The 15,140-nt window shown below is 35.5% G+C and overlaps 1 protein-coding gene across 2 annotated transcripts in view; it reads right to left on the bottom strand.

The window, feature by feature from the left end:
* Positions 1 to 15,140, bottom strand: part of LOC308552225 (solute carrier organic anion transporter family member 1B3-like) — a 51,132-nt gene that overhangs the window by 26,379 nt on the left and 9,613 nt on the right. The window contains exons 3-5 of one of the 2 annotated variants that reach the window (XM_081127315.1): positions 13,088 to 13,236; positions 3,173 to 3,314; positions 498 to 630 (exon numbers count right to left, since the gene is read on the bottom strand). In XM_081127315.1, the coding sequence (XP_080983441.1) occupies positions 498 to 630; positions 3,173 to 3,314; positions 13,088 to 13,174 (362 nt within the window). In that variant the 5' untranslated portion in view covers positions 13,175 to 13,236. The remainder of the gene's footprint in view (positions 1 to 497; positions 631 to 3,172; positions 3,315 to 13,087; positions 13,237 to 15,140) is intronic. The other variant, XM_081127316.1, reaches the window with a different exon arrangement.

Here is a 15,140-nt window from a genome sequence, read left to right on the forward strand (position 1 = left end):
ACCATGCTCGGGACAGCTACATTAACTTTTTATGTGAAAAACAAGCTTCTATCTTATTAAAGCCATCCCTAGTTTAGGTTTCTCTGTCATTAGTATCTGACTCTAACCTTAACTACACCTTAGGAAGGGCGCTCCCAATGGATATGGTAGTGGGGAAACCCATACTGCAATAGGTTGACTGGTGAAGTTTATTGAATATATAAAATCTTGTAGGCAAAGATGTGAAGTATATATGTTATATTAAAAAGTCACAGAGATCTTATTAATTTCTCATAAACTGTACACTTTATTCAGTGCTATTCGTATTTCAAATTCAGTGAAAGCCAGGGTGTCTAAAGCAATAAGTTAATTATTACATAAAAAATAAACCATTTCTACACATACTTAGTGAGTATTCTTCTCAAAAGGTGACTGTTTATTTAAAAGGAAAAAATGAAATTCTACCATTAATTTACAAGTAAATAGTAATTAATGGCACACAACTGTTTAAGACTTACTATCCCATGAAGAAATGTGGTAAAGCGGTCAAAATACTTCCAATGCCCATAACGAAGGAACCAATTCCAATTATTTTTGGTCTGTGTAGTTTGGATCCAAAGTAACTCACAAATACAATCAGAAACAAGTTTCCTAGAAAGAGAGCAAAAATCATTTTTATATGATTCACTATAGCAAACATCGAGCCTAATTTTGTGCTCAGTAGAATGGAAGGCCCCAGAATGAATATAAATAGAGCACAGGACATGGTATCACCTCTCAAAGACCGTGCAATTTAATTGAGAAGATGAAACTCATAATAAACAACTCACTGTAAAATTTTATGGTCTCGGTAATAAGTAGAATAGGTTTCAGATACAAAAGAAAACTTTTGAATTATTTGGCAATGTTAATAAAGCAAAATTTTATTGAAGAATTTGGAGTTAACTGGATTGCTCTGGAGTGGAGAAAAACCTTTCTGACCTGAGGGAAAGTTATTCATTCATGCACTAGTCATTCACTCCAGCATTTTTTAATTTCAACTAAGTTCCTGCCATGGTGTTAGTATCCAGAAATATTAAAAAAGCAGGAACCATGGTCTATAGACATAGGTGCTGTTAGACCACAGAAAAGGGGAGCTTAAAGTAATTAAGGGGTTCAGAAAAGTTTTCTGGAGGAGGGGTCACTTGAGATTGAATGTGGAGTATAAATTATTTACATTAAAAAGGGGAAGAAGAGCATTCCAAGTGGAGGGAGCCACAACCAATTCAGATCCACCTGGAGCTACATGTATGATACCAAACAGACAACAACCAAGGATTACTGAACATTTGATGGAAAAAAATAGCAGGAAATAAAAGCACCAAAATGAACTGGCAGGTAAAGTAACCTGTGAAGAAACAGTAAAATAAGGAAACTAAAAAGGGGAGAAACTTTGAGAAAATCTAGTTCATATTTTTAGAAGTACATGGGCATCCATAAAAGAAGAATGAGCAGACTAAAAATAATAAGAGAATAGTAAAGTATTATAAATTAAAATATTATAAAAATGTACATGTTGGGACCTGATATGATAAGATGAGAGATTGCATCAAAGGATATTGTTGGAACATGAAGATAAAAAAGTAGAATTTTAGAAAGAAAAAAATAGCCAGAAAATTTAACATTCATCGTATATATGTTTCAGAAGAAAATGGAGCGGGAGAAGTAAATTTAAAATTATAAAACAAATTCCCTGAACTAGAAGTCTCAAACCTTTAGATGAAAATTTCTCCTACCATAAATAATGTAAAAATGAGAGTCTTGGATATATGTTGGTAAAATCTCTGAAATTCAAAGATGAAGAGTAGGTATCTGTCAGTGCATGACAATGATACTGGTAATGATTTATTATACAACATTAGGTGTAAAAACCAGTAGATAAATGTTTTAAAATAATCTGATGAAAAAAGATTTTGAACTTTTAATTACATACTCAAACAAATTATCACTTGAATAAGATACTAAAATAAATACATTTTCCAACAAGCAAGGGCTCAGAAAATGTCATGTGTTCAATTGTTTCTGGAAAAAATAACTACATAAAAATAATTTCAGAAAAACTAAACATGAGATTCAAAGTCAAAAGAGTCAAGAACCAGTGGTAAGCAAAGAAACCAGTAAAATTAATAACCACATCCAAATAATAGCTGTTAAATAGCTACAAGGTTTAACAAAAATATTAAGAATCAATTTCTCAATAAAAAGAGACATACAATAAATTAGAATTTAAAGCTAATAACAGGCTAATACTAAAATTCTAGATGTCTCAATAAACCAGGGAGGTGAAAAAGTGAAGGATATTTAGGGTGTAATATCCTCTGGATCATGAAAAGTCAGAACTCTTAACAAAAAGATAGATGGGCCCTCCTTTATGCAATTATTTTTAAATAGTCAATATCTAAATGTATTTTAAACTTAAAAGGTAAACAAAAAATTATAGAAAATATTTGTAATCTATACAACAAAGATAATTTTTATTCCTTTTAAAATTTATTAAACAGTGGGGGGAAAAAGGAAAAATGGGCAGAGGTAATGAGCTCCAATTTATAAAAGAAAAGAAAATAATGTTCAATAATTATATAAAACTTCATTATTATGAGAGAAATCTGAATCAAAATAAAGAAACAAAGCAACATGCAACATATTCAAGGTCCGAAAAAGACTTTTAACACCAAATTTTATACCCAGCCGAACAGTAGAAACTTAACAGAGGTTGCTCTAAAGCTATTCCTCCCTCCTCAAATCATCAGAATCATAATTCTCTCTCCAAACTTAAGTTGGTTTTTTTTTCGCATTAGGGAATCTTGAGAAAGGAAAGGTAAAGCCCTGTAAAGTATTTGTAAGTAATGAGATTGTGTAGATCAGGGTTTTTCAACCTCTGCACTATTGACATTCTGTGATGGATAATTATTTGTTGTTGGGGCTGCCCTGTGTCCTGCAGGATGTTTAGCACCATCTCTGACATTTACTGCTAGATGTCATTAGCAAACCCACTCCCCTCAGTTATGAAAAACAAAAATGTCTTCAAATATTGCCAAACTGGCCCTGGGGGCAAATTTATCCTTGGTTGAGAACCACTGGTGAAGAGCAGATATGAATAGTTTTTACCACTGCAAATCTGGTTACTAAATAATAAAAGAGAAATAAAAATTACCAATTTCAAAGCTTCCATCAATTAAGCCAGCAATAGAAGACGTTATGTCAAATCTCCTTTCTATTTGGGTGATGGAACTTTTCATAATGGCTCCACTCAGTGTCCTAGAAATAAAGGTGAATGAGAGGGCTGCCAAGAACATCTAAGAAAAAAGCAGAAGGAAAGGGAAAAATGCTTACTCATAGAACTACATGTTTATATGGTCACAGAATTAACATAGCTTTTCTTCCTTACTTAAAAACATTATTTTATTATAAAAAACATACCTACCTTTCCTCTGTACCAAATGGACTTCTTAGTCTTTTTAACATCAGCATCTCTATACTGATAAAGCATCATTTTCTAACGTGATTACAATATCAAGTATTTAGAGCAGTACAGACAATATTTTTAAATTAACATCATTAGCTGACTTATAAGAAGCTAGTCCATGGTCTGAGATGGTCATGATGATAAGCTATTATTTCCAAGTGAAGGGCATAGGCTAACATCGAGGGTAAGGGCTAGGGGTTCGCAAACATAGCACTTCCCGGAACCCAGGTGAAAAATAGAAAATTTTCATTTATTAAACATCACTATTGTTGGAGAAATGCAAATTAAGATGAAGAAAACAAATATATTTAATGTTCTGAAAAAAGATTTTTTGTTTTCAGTTCCATTTTAACAAAATTTATTGATTCATCCTTCTTACAGTCCGCATTCATACTCATGAGTAAACTCCTTTTGCTTGCAGTTGAAAATCTGATCTTGTTCTGGACTACACACATTTCTATCCCCCACTCAATTCATATGTGAAACCCTCATCCCCAAGTGATGATATTTGGAGGTGGGTCTTTGGGGGGTAGTTAGGTCCTGAAGGTGGAACCCTCATGATAAGATTAGTGTCCTTATAACAGTTTGCTTCTCTCTCTCTTTGCCATGTGAAGACCCAGAAAAAAGATAATGATCTGAAAACCAGAAAGTGGGTTCTCACTTGAACCCAGCCATGTTGATACCCTGACCTTAGACTTCCAATCTCCAGAATGGTGAGAAACTAATTTAAGCTGTTTGAGCCACTGAGTCTACAGCACTCTGTTATATCCAGCCGCGGATATAACAAGCCCTTCTCATTACCAACTGCACTGCCAGTGGCACCATCCTGTCTAGCCTGGATTGTTGTGTTAGCCTCCTAATAGATCTTTCTGCATCTGTTCTTATCCCCCTACAGTCTCTTCTCAATACAGTAGCTAGAAAAATTCTTCCTAACTGAAAATTAGATCATGCTAGCACTCACTTTCCTCCCATCTCAGAGTAATATCTAGTCTTTCCCATGGCCTACAGGACCCTAAATGATCTAGCCTCCCCCACTGAATATCCATTCCCCACAAATACTCCTTTTTACCTTTCTAATCTTACCTTCTGTTACTCTAGTCCTCGCTATTCCTCTCCAGCGTCATCAGACTTCTTGCTGGACCTTGAGAATTCCAAGTTTATTATATTGCCTCGGGTTCTTTGTTCTTACTTGCTTTCTGCAGGGAAAGCTTGTGCCCATAGTCATATTTCTATCACTCACTCACATCTCTGAGGTTTTTGCTCAAAGTAACTTCACAATGAGGCATTCCTTGACCAACCTATTTAAAATTATAGCACTTCCCCTCACATTATATTTTATTTCTTTATTGTATATTGCCCTTACTTGAATATAAGCTTCATCAGGGAAGAGGTTTTGTTCACTGTTACACCCCCAGTGCTTGGAATGATGCCTGCTACAAAGATGTTCAAAAAATACTTGTCAAACTTTTGTCTGACCAGAATCTATTGTGTGTCTTACATGAGGCCATGCTGGGAAAAAAGAGAGAAAGGCCAAATCCAGACCTTCCATGGCTGTCAAGACATGTGTACTTTCTTCTGTATATAGGGAACTTTCAATGGAGTTGAAAGAACTTGAGAAAATCTGTAAAATAATACAACTTACTAGAAATAATTAAGAATTCTTATATAAGATATAGAATTGTCTAAGAATGAAACACAAAATGTAGAAAGGTATCCAAGCCAGTTTTACTAAGCTGGTAAAAGGAAGAACAAGACACATAGGAGAAAGTTATTAAATTTGCCTAAAGGAGTCAGACAAAAATTATAAAGATTTTCAAGGGGAGTCAATTCTGACAATTGTAGAATCACATACTGGCTTACATCATAGAATAGAAATGAAAAAAATTTCAGGTTCTAATCACTTCAAGAATCATGTTATTGGTACCAGAAATGGAAAAAAACCCCAAACACATATGTATGGGAGTGATGTTAGCAAAATGGCAGGATCAAAAGCCCTCACACTCCTTCCCTCATGGAGATATGGATTTAACAACAACAAACCAAACAAATGACACTGTGAGAAATCCAGAAAGCAGTTAAAATATCCCTGCATTACAGGCAGTGTGAAGCCAACCATATGGCAGCTCAGTAAGAAAATCTGTGACACTCAACTCTCCAGCCACCGCATTTCCCCCACCAAGCATGGCTGGTGCAATTGGGACAAAACGAAAGGAAAACTCCCGTGTTTTCCCTGGAGAGAGAAAAAATTAGAACTTATGTCCAACGTTCTGACTTTTAAGAGGACTGCTTGAGGAACTAATCTGTATCCAAGTTAGGACTGGAGTGAGTTGCCAGGTTGAGAGTCTCGGAACAAAGATGATAAAGCATGTACCAGAATCTGCAGTACCACAGATAGACACTAGATGGAGTGCCAGTGTTGTCACTGACTCCAACACTAGCCAGGCCGCAGTGTCTGAGACAGACACCAGGGGAATAGCAAACCTCCTCAAAATAATCCAGAGGGCACACACCAGGAAAGAGCTTTTGAGGTTTCCAGAACTGTTTAGCTGAGTAGTGAAAACCATCCCTATACAAAACCAGATGACAAAGTCTGAGAGAGTTGGCTGGTTACTCAAATGGCAAAATTCCAACAAAAATAAAAGACCTATAGAGCAAAGGAAATCATAACACATTTAAAGAAACAAGTTAAATCTCTAGAAATTTCCTTAAAGCCACAAGGATATATGAATTTTCATAAAAAGAATTCAAGTTTACCATCAGAAAGATGTTTAAGGAATTCAAAGACAGCACATATAGGCACTTAAATAAATAAAAAAATTATGCAGAAACAAAATGAGAATGTTAACAAAGAAATAGAAACTATGAAGAAGAATAAAAGAGAAATTATGAAACTGAAGAATGCATTACTTGAATTGAAACCATCGCTGTGAAGAGTGAACTTGACCAGACAGAAAAATGAATCAATAAACTCAAAGACTAAGCCAGAGGAGCAAAGGAAAATAAATAAATAAAAATGGAGAGCCTAAAAGACTTATGGAATGCCATCAAGCAGAACAACATATGCATTATGAGAGTACCAGAAGAAGAAAGAGAGAAGGGGGCAGAAAAATGATTTGAAGATATAATGGCCAAAATGTTCCCCAAATCTGAGAGGAGAAAAATACCTACAAATTTAGTAAGTGTAAACATCTCCGTCTAGGATAAATCTACTGAGACCTACACCAAGATACAACATGATAAAACTGTCAAGAGTCACAGGCAACGACAAAATATTGGTTGCCATAACAGAAAACTGAGTCATCCTAAGGAATTATCCTATTAGAACATCATCAGTTTTCTCAGCAAAAGCTTGGAGGCTAGAGGGAGTCGGATGAAATATTCAAAGTACTGGAAAAAAAAAAGAAGACTGTTAACAGCCTGGCCGGGTGTGGGTCAGTGGTTGAGCATCGACCTAGGATCCAGGAGATCGTGGTTCGATTTCTGGTCAGGGCACATGCCTGGGTTGCGGGCACAATCTCCAGTCGGGGGCATGCAGGAGGAAGCTGATCAATGACGACTCTCTCATCATTGATGTTTCTGTCTCCCTCTCTCCCTCTCCCTTCCTCTCTCTGAAATCAATAAAAACAAAGACTGTTAACAAAGAATATTATATTCAGTAAAACTGCCCTTAAAAAAAGAGAAAGAAATCAAAAACTTCCCAGATAAGGAAAGCTGAGAGAATTCACCACCACTAGATCTGCCCTACAAGAAACATTGATGGGAGTCCTACAAGTTAAAGTGAATGGATGATAGATAGAAAAAAAATAAATAAAACTAAACCGAATTATAAAATTCCCCAGTAAAGGAAATATGTGAAGAATCCACATAAATGGGATCAGTGCCCTTATAAAAGAGACCCAGCCTTGACCAGTTTGCTCAGTTGGTTGGAGTGTCATCCCAACACCAAAATGTTGTGGGTTTATTCCTGGTCAGGGCACATACTTAGGTTGCGGGTTTGATCCCTGGTTGGGACACGTGTGGGAGGCAACAGATCGATGTTTCTCTCTCTCTCTCTCTCTCTCTCCCCCTTATTCTCTCTAAAATTAATAAAAACGTATCCTTGGGTGAGGAGGTGAAGATTAAAAGAGAGAGAGAGAGAGACCCGAAACTCTCATGTCTTTTCCCAACATATAAAGACACAATGAGAAGACAGCAATCTATGAATCAAGAAGTGGATCATCACCAGAAACCTAATCTGCCAGCACCTTGATCATGTATTTTTCAGCCTCCAGAACTATGAGACATAAATATTTGTTGTTTAAGCCACCCAGTCCATAGAATTTTTGTTATAGCTGCCTGAACAGGTGGGAATAGATATTCCATGCAAACAAGAACCTAAAGAGAACAAGGGTAGCAATAGTTACATGAAACAAAATAGACTTTAAGACAAAAGCTATCACAAGAGAAAAAGAAGAACATTAAATAATGATAAAGGGTCAGTTCCTTAGGAAGTTATAACAATTATAAATATACATGTACCTAACATTAGAAGACCCAAATACATGAAGCAAACATTGACAGAACTAAAGGTAGAAATGGAAACACAATAAGAGTAAGAGATTCATACCCTACTTTCAATATGAACAACCAGACAGAAAATCATAAAGAAACATTGGACTTGAACAGCACCATAAGCCATTGGACCTAATTGGACTTAGGTATACACAGAACACTCCACCAAACAGGAGCAGAATATATATTTTTCAAGTGTAAATGAAACATTCTCCATGATAACCATGTATTAGGCCACAAAACAGTCTTAACAAATTTAATAAGATTGAAATCATATAGTATATCTTTTCTAACCACAGTGGAATGAAACTAGAAATCAATAGCAGGAGGATATCAGGAAAGTAGACAAATATGTGGAAATTAACAACATACTCTTAAACAACCTATGGACCAAAGAAGAAATCATGAGGGAGTTTAGAAAATATTAGAAAATAAATGAAACTGAAAATATAACAATACTAAACCATCTAGGATATAGTAAAAGCAGGACTAAGAAGAAAGTTGATAGTGCTAAATGACTGTATTAAAAACAGAGATCTCAACAACCTAACCTTACACCTCAAGGACCTAGAAAAAGAACAAATTAAACCCAAAGTTATCAGAAGGAAGGAAAAAAATAAAGATTAGAGTAGAGATAAATGAAACAGGGGGTAGAAAACAATCAATGAAAGTAAGAATTAGATTTTTGAAGAGATCATCAAAATCGACAAACCCTGAGATAGATTAAGTAAGAAAAAGAGGAAATTTGTAGCTAACATTACTAACGAAAGAGGAAATATTACAAATGATGTCACAGAAATAAAATAAATTATGAGACTACTATGAACAATTACATCCTAACAAACTGACTGATCTTAAGAAATGAATAAGTTACTAAAAATATATAACTTACCAAGATTGAATCATGAAGAAATAAAAATCTAAACAGATCTAAATCTAGTGAGGAGATTGAAGCAGTAATAAAAAAAAAACTTCCATCAAAGAAGGCCCATGACCAGATGGCTTTACTGGAGATTCTATCAAACACTTAAAGGAAAATTAATGCTAATAGTTCTCAAACTCTTCCAAAGAATTGAAGAGGAGGGAACACTTCCAAATTCATTCCATCAGCCACCTTACCCTGATATCAAAGCCAGACAAAGACACCACAAGAAAAAAAAACCTACAGATCAATATCCGTGATGAATATTGAAGCAAAAATCCTCAACTAAATACTACAACCAGAATCCAACGACACATTAAGAGGATCATACACTTTGACCAAGTGGAATTTATACCTGGAATGCACATATGGTTCAACATATAAAAATCAGTTAGTGTAATACATCACATTAACAAAATGAAAGACAAAACCGTATGATCATATGAACAGATACAGAAAAGCAATTGACAGAATTCAATACCCTTTCATGATAAAAACACTCAACAAATTAGAAATACAAGAAAGTACCTCAACATAATAACGGCCATATATGAAAAACCCATAGTTAACATCATACTCAGTGGTGAAACACTGAAAAGGCAGGTATGCCAGCTCCTTCCTCTTCTGTTCAACAGAGTTAGTACTGGAAGTTCTAACTAGAGTAATTTAGGCAAGAAAAATAAATAAAATGTGGATAGTTCATAAATGAAGAAGTAAAATTGTCTCTGTTTTCAGATGACATAATCTTATATATAGAAAACTCTAAAGACACCACAAACAAGAACCAAAAAATGAATGCAGTAAAGATGTAGAATGCAAAATCCACACTCAAAAAAGTTGCTTTTCTATACAAATCAGTTGCATTTCTACACACTAACAATAAATTATCTGAAAAGAAATTAGGAAAATAATCATTTACATGGCAAAAATTAAGAAGTCTAATGATGCCAAGTGCTGGAGAGAACATGTACCCTGATTCTCTCTTATAAATCCCTTGTCACCATGTAAATTAGTGCGACCATTTAAATAGCAATTTGGCATTATCTTGTAAATTGAATATATAACATTGAATATTTATATATTCTGTGTTCTAGCAATTTCAGTCAAAGGTAATGGCAAGAAAAACTCTAGGTATACCAGGAGATATGTATAAGAATATTCATGCAAACATTGTTTACAATATAAAATCCCTGAAAACAATCTAAATCCCCATAGAAAAATAAACTAATATATTCACATAATAACATTATATATAACATTAAAAATGCACAAATCACTTCTATATGACTAAATAACTTTATAAGCAAAGATATATACTTTCACAGAGGTTTGGGAGATTAGGGCCATTATTCAGCCTACCTATGAATATATTAGGTAACATGGCAAAGGGACCTGACCTTAAAGAGGTTATCCTGAATTATCCTTGTTGACTGAATGTAATCTCAAGGGTTCTTTACTTATGTAAGAGGGAGGCAGAAGGGTCAGTGTTAATCTGATGAGAAATACTTGACTGACCAATAGCTTTGAATACAGGAGAGAGCTGAGTCAAGAGCTTCGGGCAGCCTTGAGAAGTTGGAAGAGACAAGGAAGTAGATTGTCTCTCAGAGGTTCCAGAAAGGAACACAGTCCTGCCTACTCCTTGACTTTAGTCCAGTGAGACCCACTTCAGACTACTCAACTTCAGAACTGTAAGATTATAACAGAATGATAATAAAATTGTGGTTTAAGCCATTAAGGGCATATGTGTGTGTGTTTGTGTGTCAGTGGTGATTAATGCTATAAAAATCAATGTGGGAAGAGTCATGAGTAGGAAATGCTGTTTTATATGGAGTGGTCAGGCGGGAGGCAATGTTTAAACAGAGATTTGAATGAGATGAAGGAGCAAGATATCTGGAAGTAGAACATTTCAGAAGAGGAAACAGCAAGTGCAAACTTCTCTGAGTCAGAATCATGCTCAGCACTTTTGAGAAATAGCAAAAAGGCTAATATGGCTGGAGGAAAGTGAGCCAGAGGAAAACTGTGGAATATAGAAACTGTTGGTTAATAGGGGATGACTAATCTGGTTATTTCTGTAGGGGGAGTGGGAATGAAAGCAGAAAGAGAAAACTTTTTTGCCCTATAATTTATGTTTTTTGATGATGATGCATTATTTTTGTTTTGTTAAAGAATTTTCATTACAACATAGAGGTACAAGAAATCTAAAATGCAGAAATGACAAGTATAAAGATGAAGGATCTACTGGGAGGGTCTCTATAATTTAGTTGGTTGGGTTCAAAGGGAAAGGGGGTAAGAAAGAATCAAACAATGCTGGAGTTATTTAAAAGTGTCAATTATGTATCTATTTGCACCTAAATACATTTCAACCAGTGACAACATATGTGTGCCCGTGAGAAATAACTGACTGACCAGTAGCGCAGAATGAGGAAGATCACTGAATAGTCCACTTATAAATCTCTGCTCACCAGAATCTCTTGAGGGTACTAATATGATGAATTTGGGGACCTTGAGGGTTCATCTGTCCTCTCTTATCTAAGTTTTTTCATCTGTAACAGGGAGATAATAGCATCTGGCTGACATAATTTGGGTAAGAAATTATGGTAGAAATCCAAGAAGTAAGTAGAAGTAAATAAATAGAAGTAAAACACTAGAATAGCATCTGGCATATAGTATATGTTCCATAAATTTTAGCTATTATTGCTACTATTGCTTCTCAGATCTTCATTATTGGCCTGCAATTAAAAAACTTTACACACAGTCAATTTGCTAACTTTTCTCCAAATATGCTACAAGGGACTACTCTGTTTATTTGCTTCAGTCAATTTGTTGTCCCCTTGCTGTGTATGTGCAAATAAAATCATTGTAACCCTCAATATTTAAAAGCAGAAATAATCCAACAGAGCATATGATCTCTAGACAATAGAATGTAACACGATTGCATTAACCAATGCCTTTTCCTTGTGACTGTCATTCTGTTTAAATATTGTTCAAATATTTCATCAGAACAGACTTTAACAGTAATATCTAAAAATAAACAGAATTCATGTTCTCTGGACAAAGTTAAAAGGGACCTTATATAACATTACTGCAATTGAGGGTGATCTCCTGTGGTCTTTTTTTTTTAAACTGAATTTGTTGGGTTGACATTGGTCCACAAAACCATACAGGTTTCAAGTGTACACTCAACAAAACGTCTGCACACTGCATCGAGTGTCCATCGCCCCAGGCACAGTCTCTTTCCATCCCCATTCTCCCCCGTCCCTTTGCCCACCTCTTCAGCTAGATAAAACAACAAATTTGACTGGGGGAAATTAACTATGAGTAAAAAGGCAGACGTGATTTTTTATTTCCTTAAGGCTTGCCTAAGGGGATTTAAAGGCTTTGACTTTGGTTCAAGGGTTTCAATTTACTATCTAGATGACTTGAGGCAAATTTTCAATGTCCCTGAGTCTTGGTGACTTCAACACCGTATTCAAAGAGTACTCTTTCCTGTCTATGAAAATCCCTGATATAGTCTATATCATTTAATGTCTCACAGTTTGGTGACAAAAGCACAAGAAAGGATTATTACTTTTACTAACTTGCATATGGAAAATCAAATGGCTTTCCTAAGTCAGCAGCTAGGTCTCTGGGCCAGGTCTTTTGACTGTTCTTGCAGATCTCTTTTCCATCAGACAATATTTAAGTTATTAAAATAAAAAATGCTGCTCTCTAAAAAAATTTAAATAGGTCAAGACTACAGTGATTCACAAGACTGATTAATCTTCTCTGTTTATAGGTCAATTCTAAGACTATTTTTACATATTACCCATTATACAACAACTTTTATTTTAATCACATTTATAAATATCTTTTGGTCCATCAAGAACCAAAGAAAAGATATTAAATTATTTCTAAATATTTAACATTTATAAACTCTTAGCCATCAGAAATATCACCAAAAGTATATTTTTCAGATTTCACTTGGATTCAAATCAAGATATGGATCACTCTGTTAATATTTCAATGTATGCTTCAGTTGAAAACTCTAATTCGAAATATAACATTTTTCCCTAAAAACTGGTTGCCTTTTCTTTAAAAAACAAAGTCTACCCTTCACTTATTTTAGTTTGAAACCATGAAACTCATTCCACCTTGAATCCATCGCAGCATCTGCTTTTTCTTTTCCTTGATGGTTCTGCCTCTGCTGGCTTATTCAGATCTTGATCTGGGTCCATCATGGAACTACAGATACTATGTGACTGTTTTCAATGGCCACAGATGTTCTGTTCAAAATGATGACCTATTCAGGGAGAAAAAGTGTAACTTATTTCACTTTAACAAAATGCAATTCAGAAATCAGAAAAGCCACACGGTCAACATCAATCAATCTATAAATCCACTAACACACCTCTACCTGCGCAGTTACTGAGTGGAGTGGAGGGGGGAGAAAATCAATAGTTTGGTGGTCCTAAAGTCATAAGCGGCCTTTTGATAAATTTCCTGTCATTTTTTTTTTTCATGAATACCTCTTCCTATATCGTCTCTCAGGATTTAAATGTTTGAAAATAATGTTTTACCACTTAATTCTAGCATTGCAAATGTCTATGAATGATTTGCAAAGTTTAGCTTTAGGTTTCCGTGTTGATTTTTGGCCACTGGACAAATATTCTTGAAGACTATTCTCTCACCACTTTCAGTGCTCTGTATGTTTACTCTGAACCTGTGAGGTTCTTCCCCATCTCTTGGTTGCAGTTCTGCCCCAAGTTTCCCCTCTTAGATATTTTCCCAGTTACTCCCATTGAAATAACCTCTCCCACACTGCCGCTCTCTGGAGAATATACCTTGTAAACAGTCATTTCTCTTCCTGTATTTCCACAACTTTCCCAGAAAGACTACTAGTCCATACTTCTAGATATTGGGGGAAAATATCCAGAAAAAAAGTTGGGAATTCAGGCACCTTTACCCTCATTTCTTAGAACAATTATGTTGTCATAAGTAGCTACAAAGCAACTAGAAAGTGGGACAATCAATATAGACTTGACTTTAAATACCACACTTTCCATTCCAACGTGGCACTTTGAGCCCAATTCGGAGACATTTAACATAGTTTTCTGTAGACATATTTTTTTCCTCAGATTTCCAAACAAATGGTGTACAAATTTAACATTTATAAGATAGGAGCAGAGGCATTCAGATGTAGCATTGCAACTCTTTCCTCCCTGAGCAGAATAGCCCAGTTCTGCCTACTTTGCTTGGGGTGGTTAGAGGGCAGAATCTCTCCAGCCTCTGCTTATCTGTGTAAAGATTTTACTGTCTGAGAAATCATAGAAAATCTGTGCAAGCAAGTGGCCCAGCCTCTACCATGTTCTATCTGTAGAACCGAGGAAGAAAAATGGGAAACAGCATTAACTAACTTCTTAGCCCTTTATGAGGGGACTTGCCCCATCTTCCACCTTATTTTGACAATAACAATTGTCTTATTAGGGTACCCACCTTCCTGAATGGGAGAGGGGCACTAACACTTATTGAGTCTAGTTTGTATCAGGAACTGTGCTGAGCAGATTTTCTTTCTTTTTCTATTTTGTTTTGTTAATCCTCACCTGAGGATAGTTTTTTCTATCAATTTTTTAGAGAGTGGAGAGTGAGGGAGAGAAAGAGAGAGAGAGAGAGAGATGGATGTGAGAGAGACACATCAACTGGTTGCTCCCTCACGCTCCCGACCGGGGCAGGGATGGAACCTGCAACCAAGGTACATGCCCTTGACCAGGAATCAAACTCCATACTCTGGTGCTCAGCTGATGCTCTAACCCCTTAGCAACACCGGCCAGGGTGACTTTTTTTTTTTTTTTAATCAGAGATAGAATTATGTAGAAAACATCTTTCTTTTTCCCTCACCCAAGTCAAACTTGAGTTGACAAAAGGAAACAAGAGGTGGGTAAGAGACTTTGGGACACTTCCCATTTCTTGATATTTGTCAACTAACTCTCCATCCCATATTATACAGTTAAGATGGAATAAACGAAATAGGGAGGGAGATATAATAATTCTATGGAGTTAGTAAGGATAATTGACTTGTAACATATTTTGAGAAGGTAACCAGAGGTCCATTTTTCAGACTTGAAATACCAGTTCTCTAGAAAGTAATTGGAATAGGTTTTCAAACTTTGTATTTAAATTATGAATGGCTAATCTTCTGTATTTTAT

This window comes from Miniopterus schreibersii, assembly GCF_964146895.1.
Source record: "Miniopterus schreibersii genome assembly, chromosome: 2".
Lineage (NCBI taxonomy): Eukaryota > Metazoa > Chordata > Mammalia > Chiroptera > Miniopteridae > Miniopterus > Miniopterus schreibersii.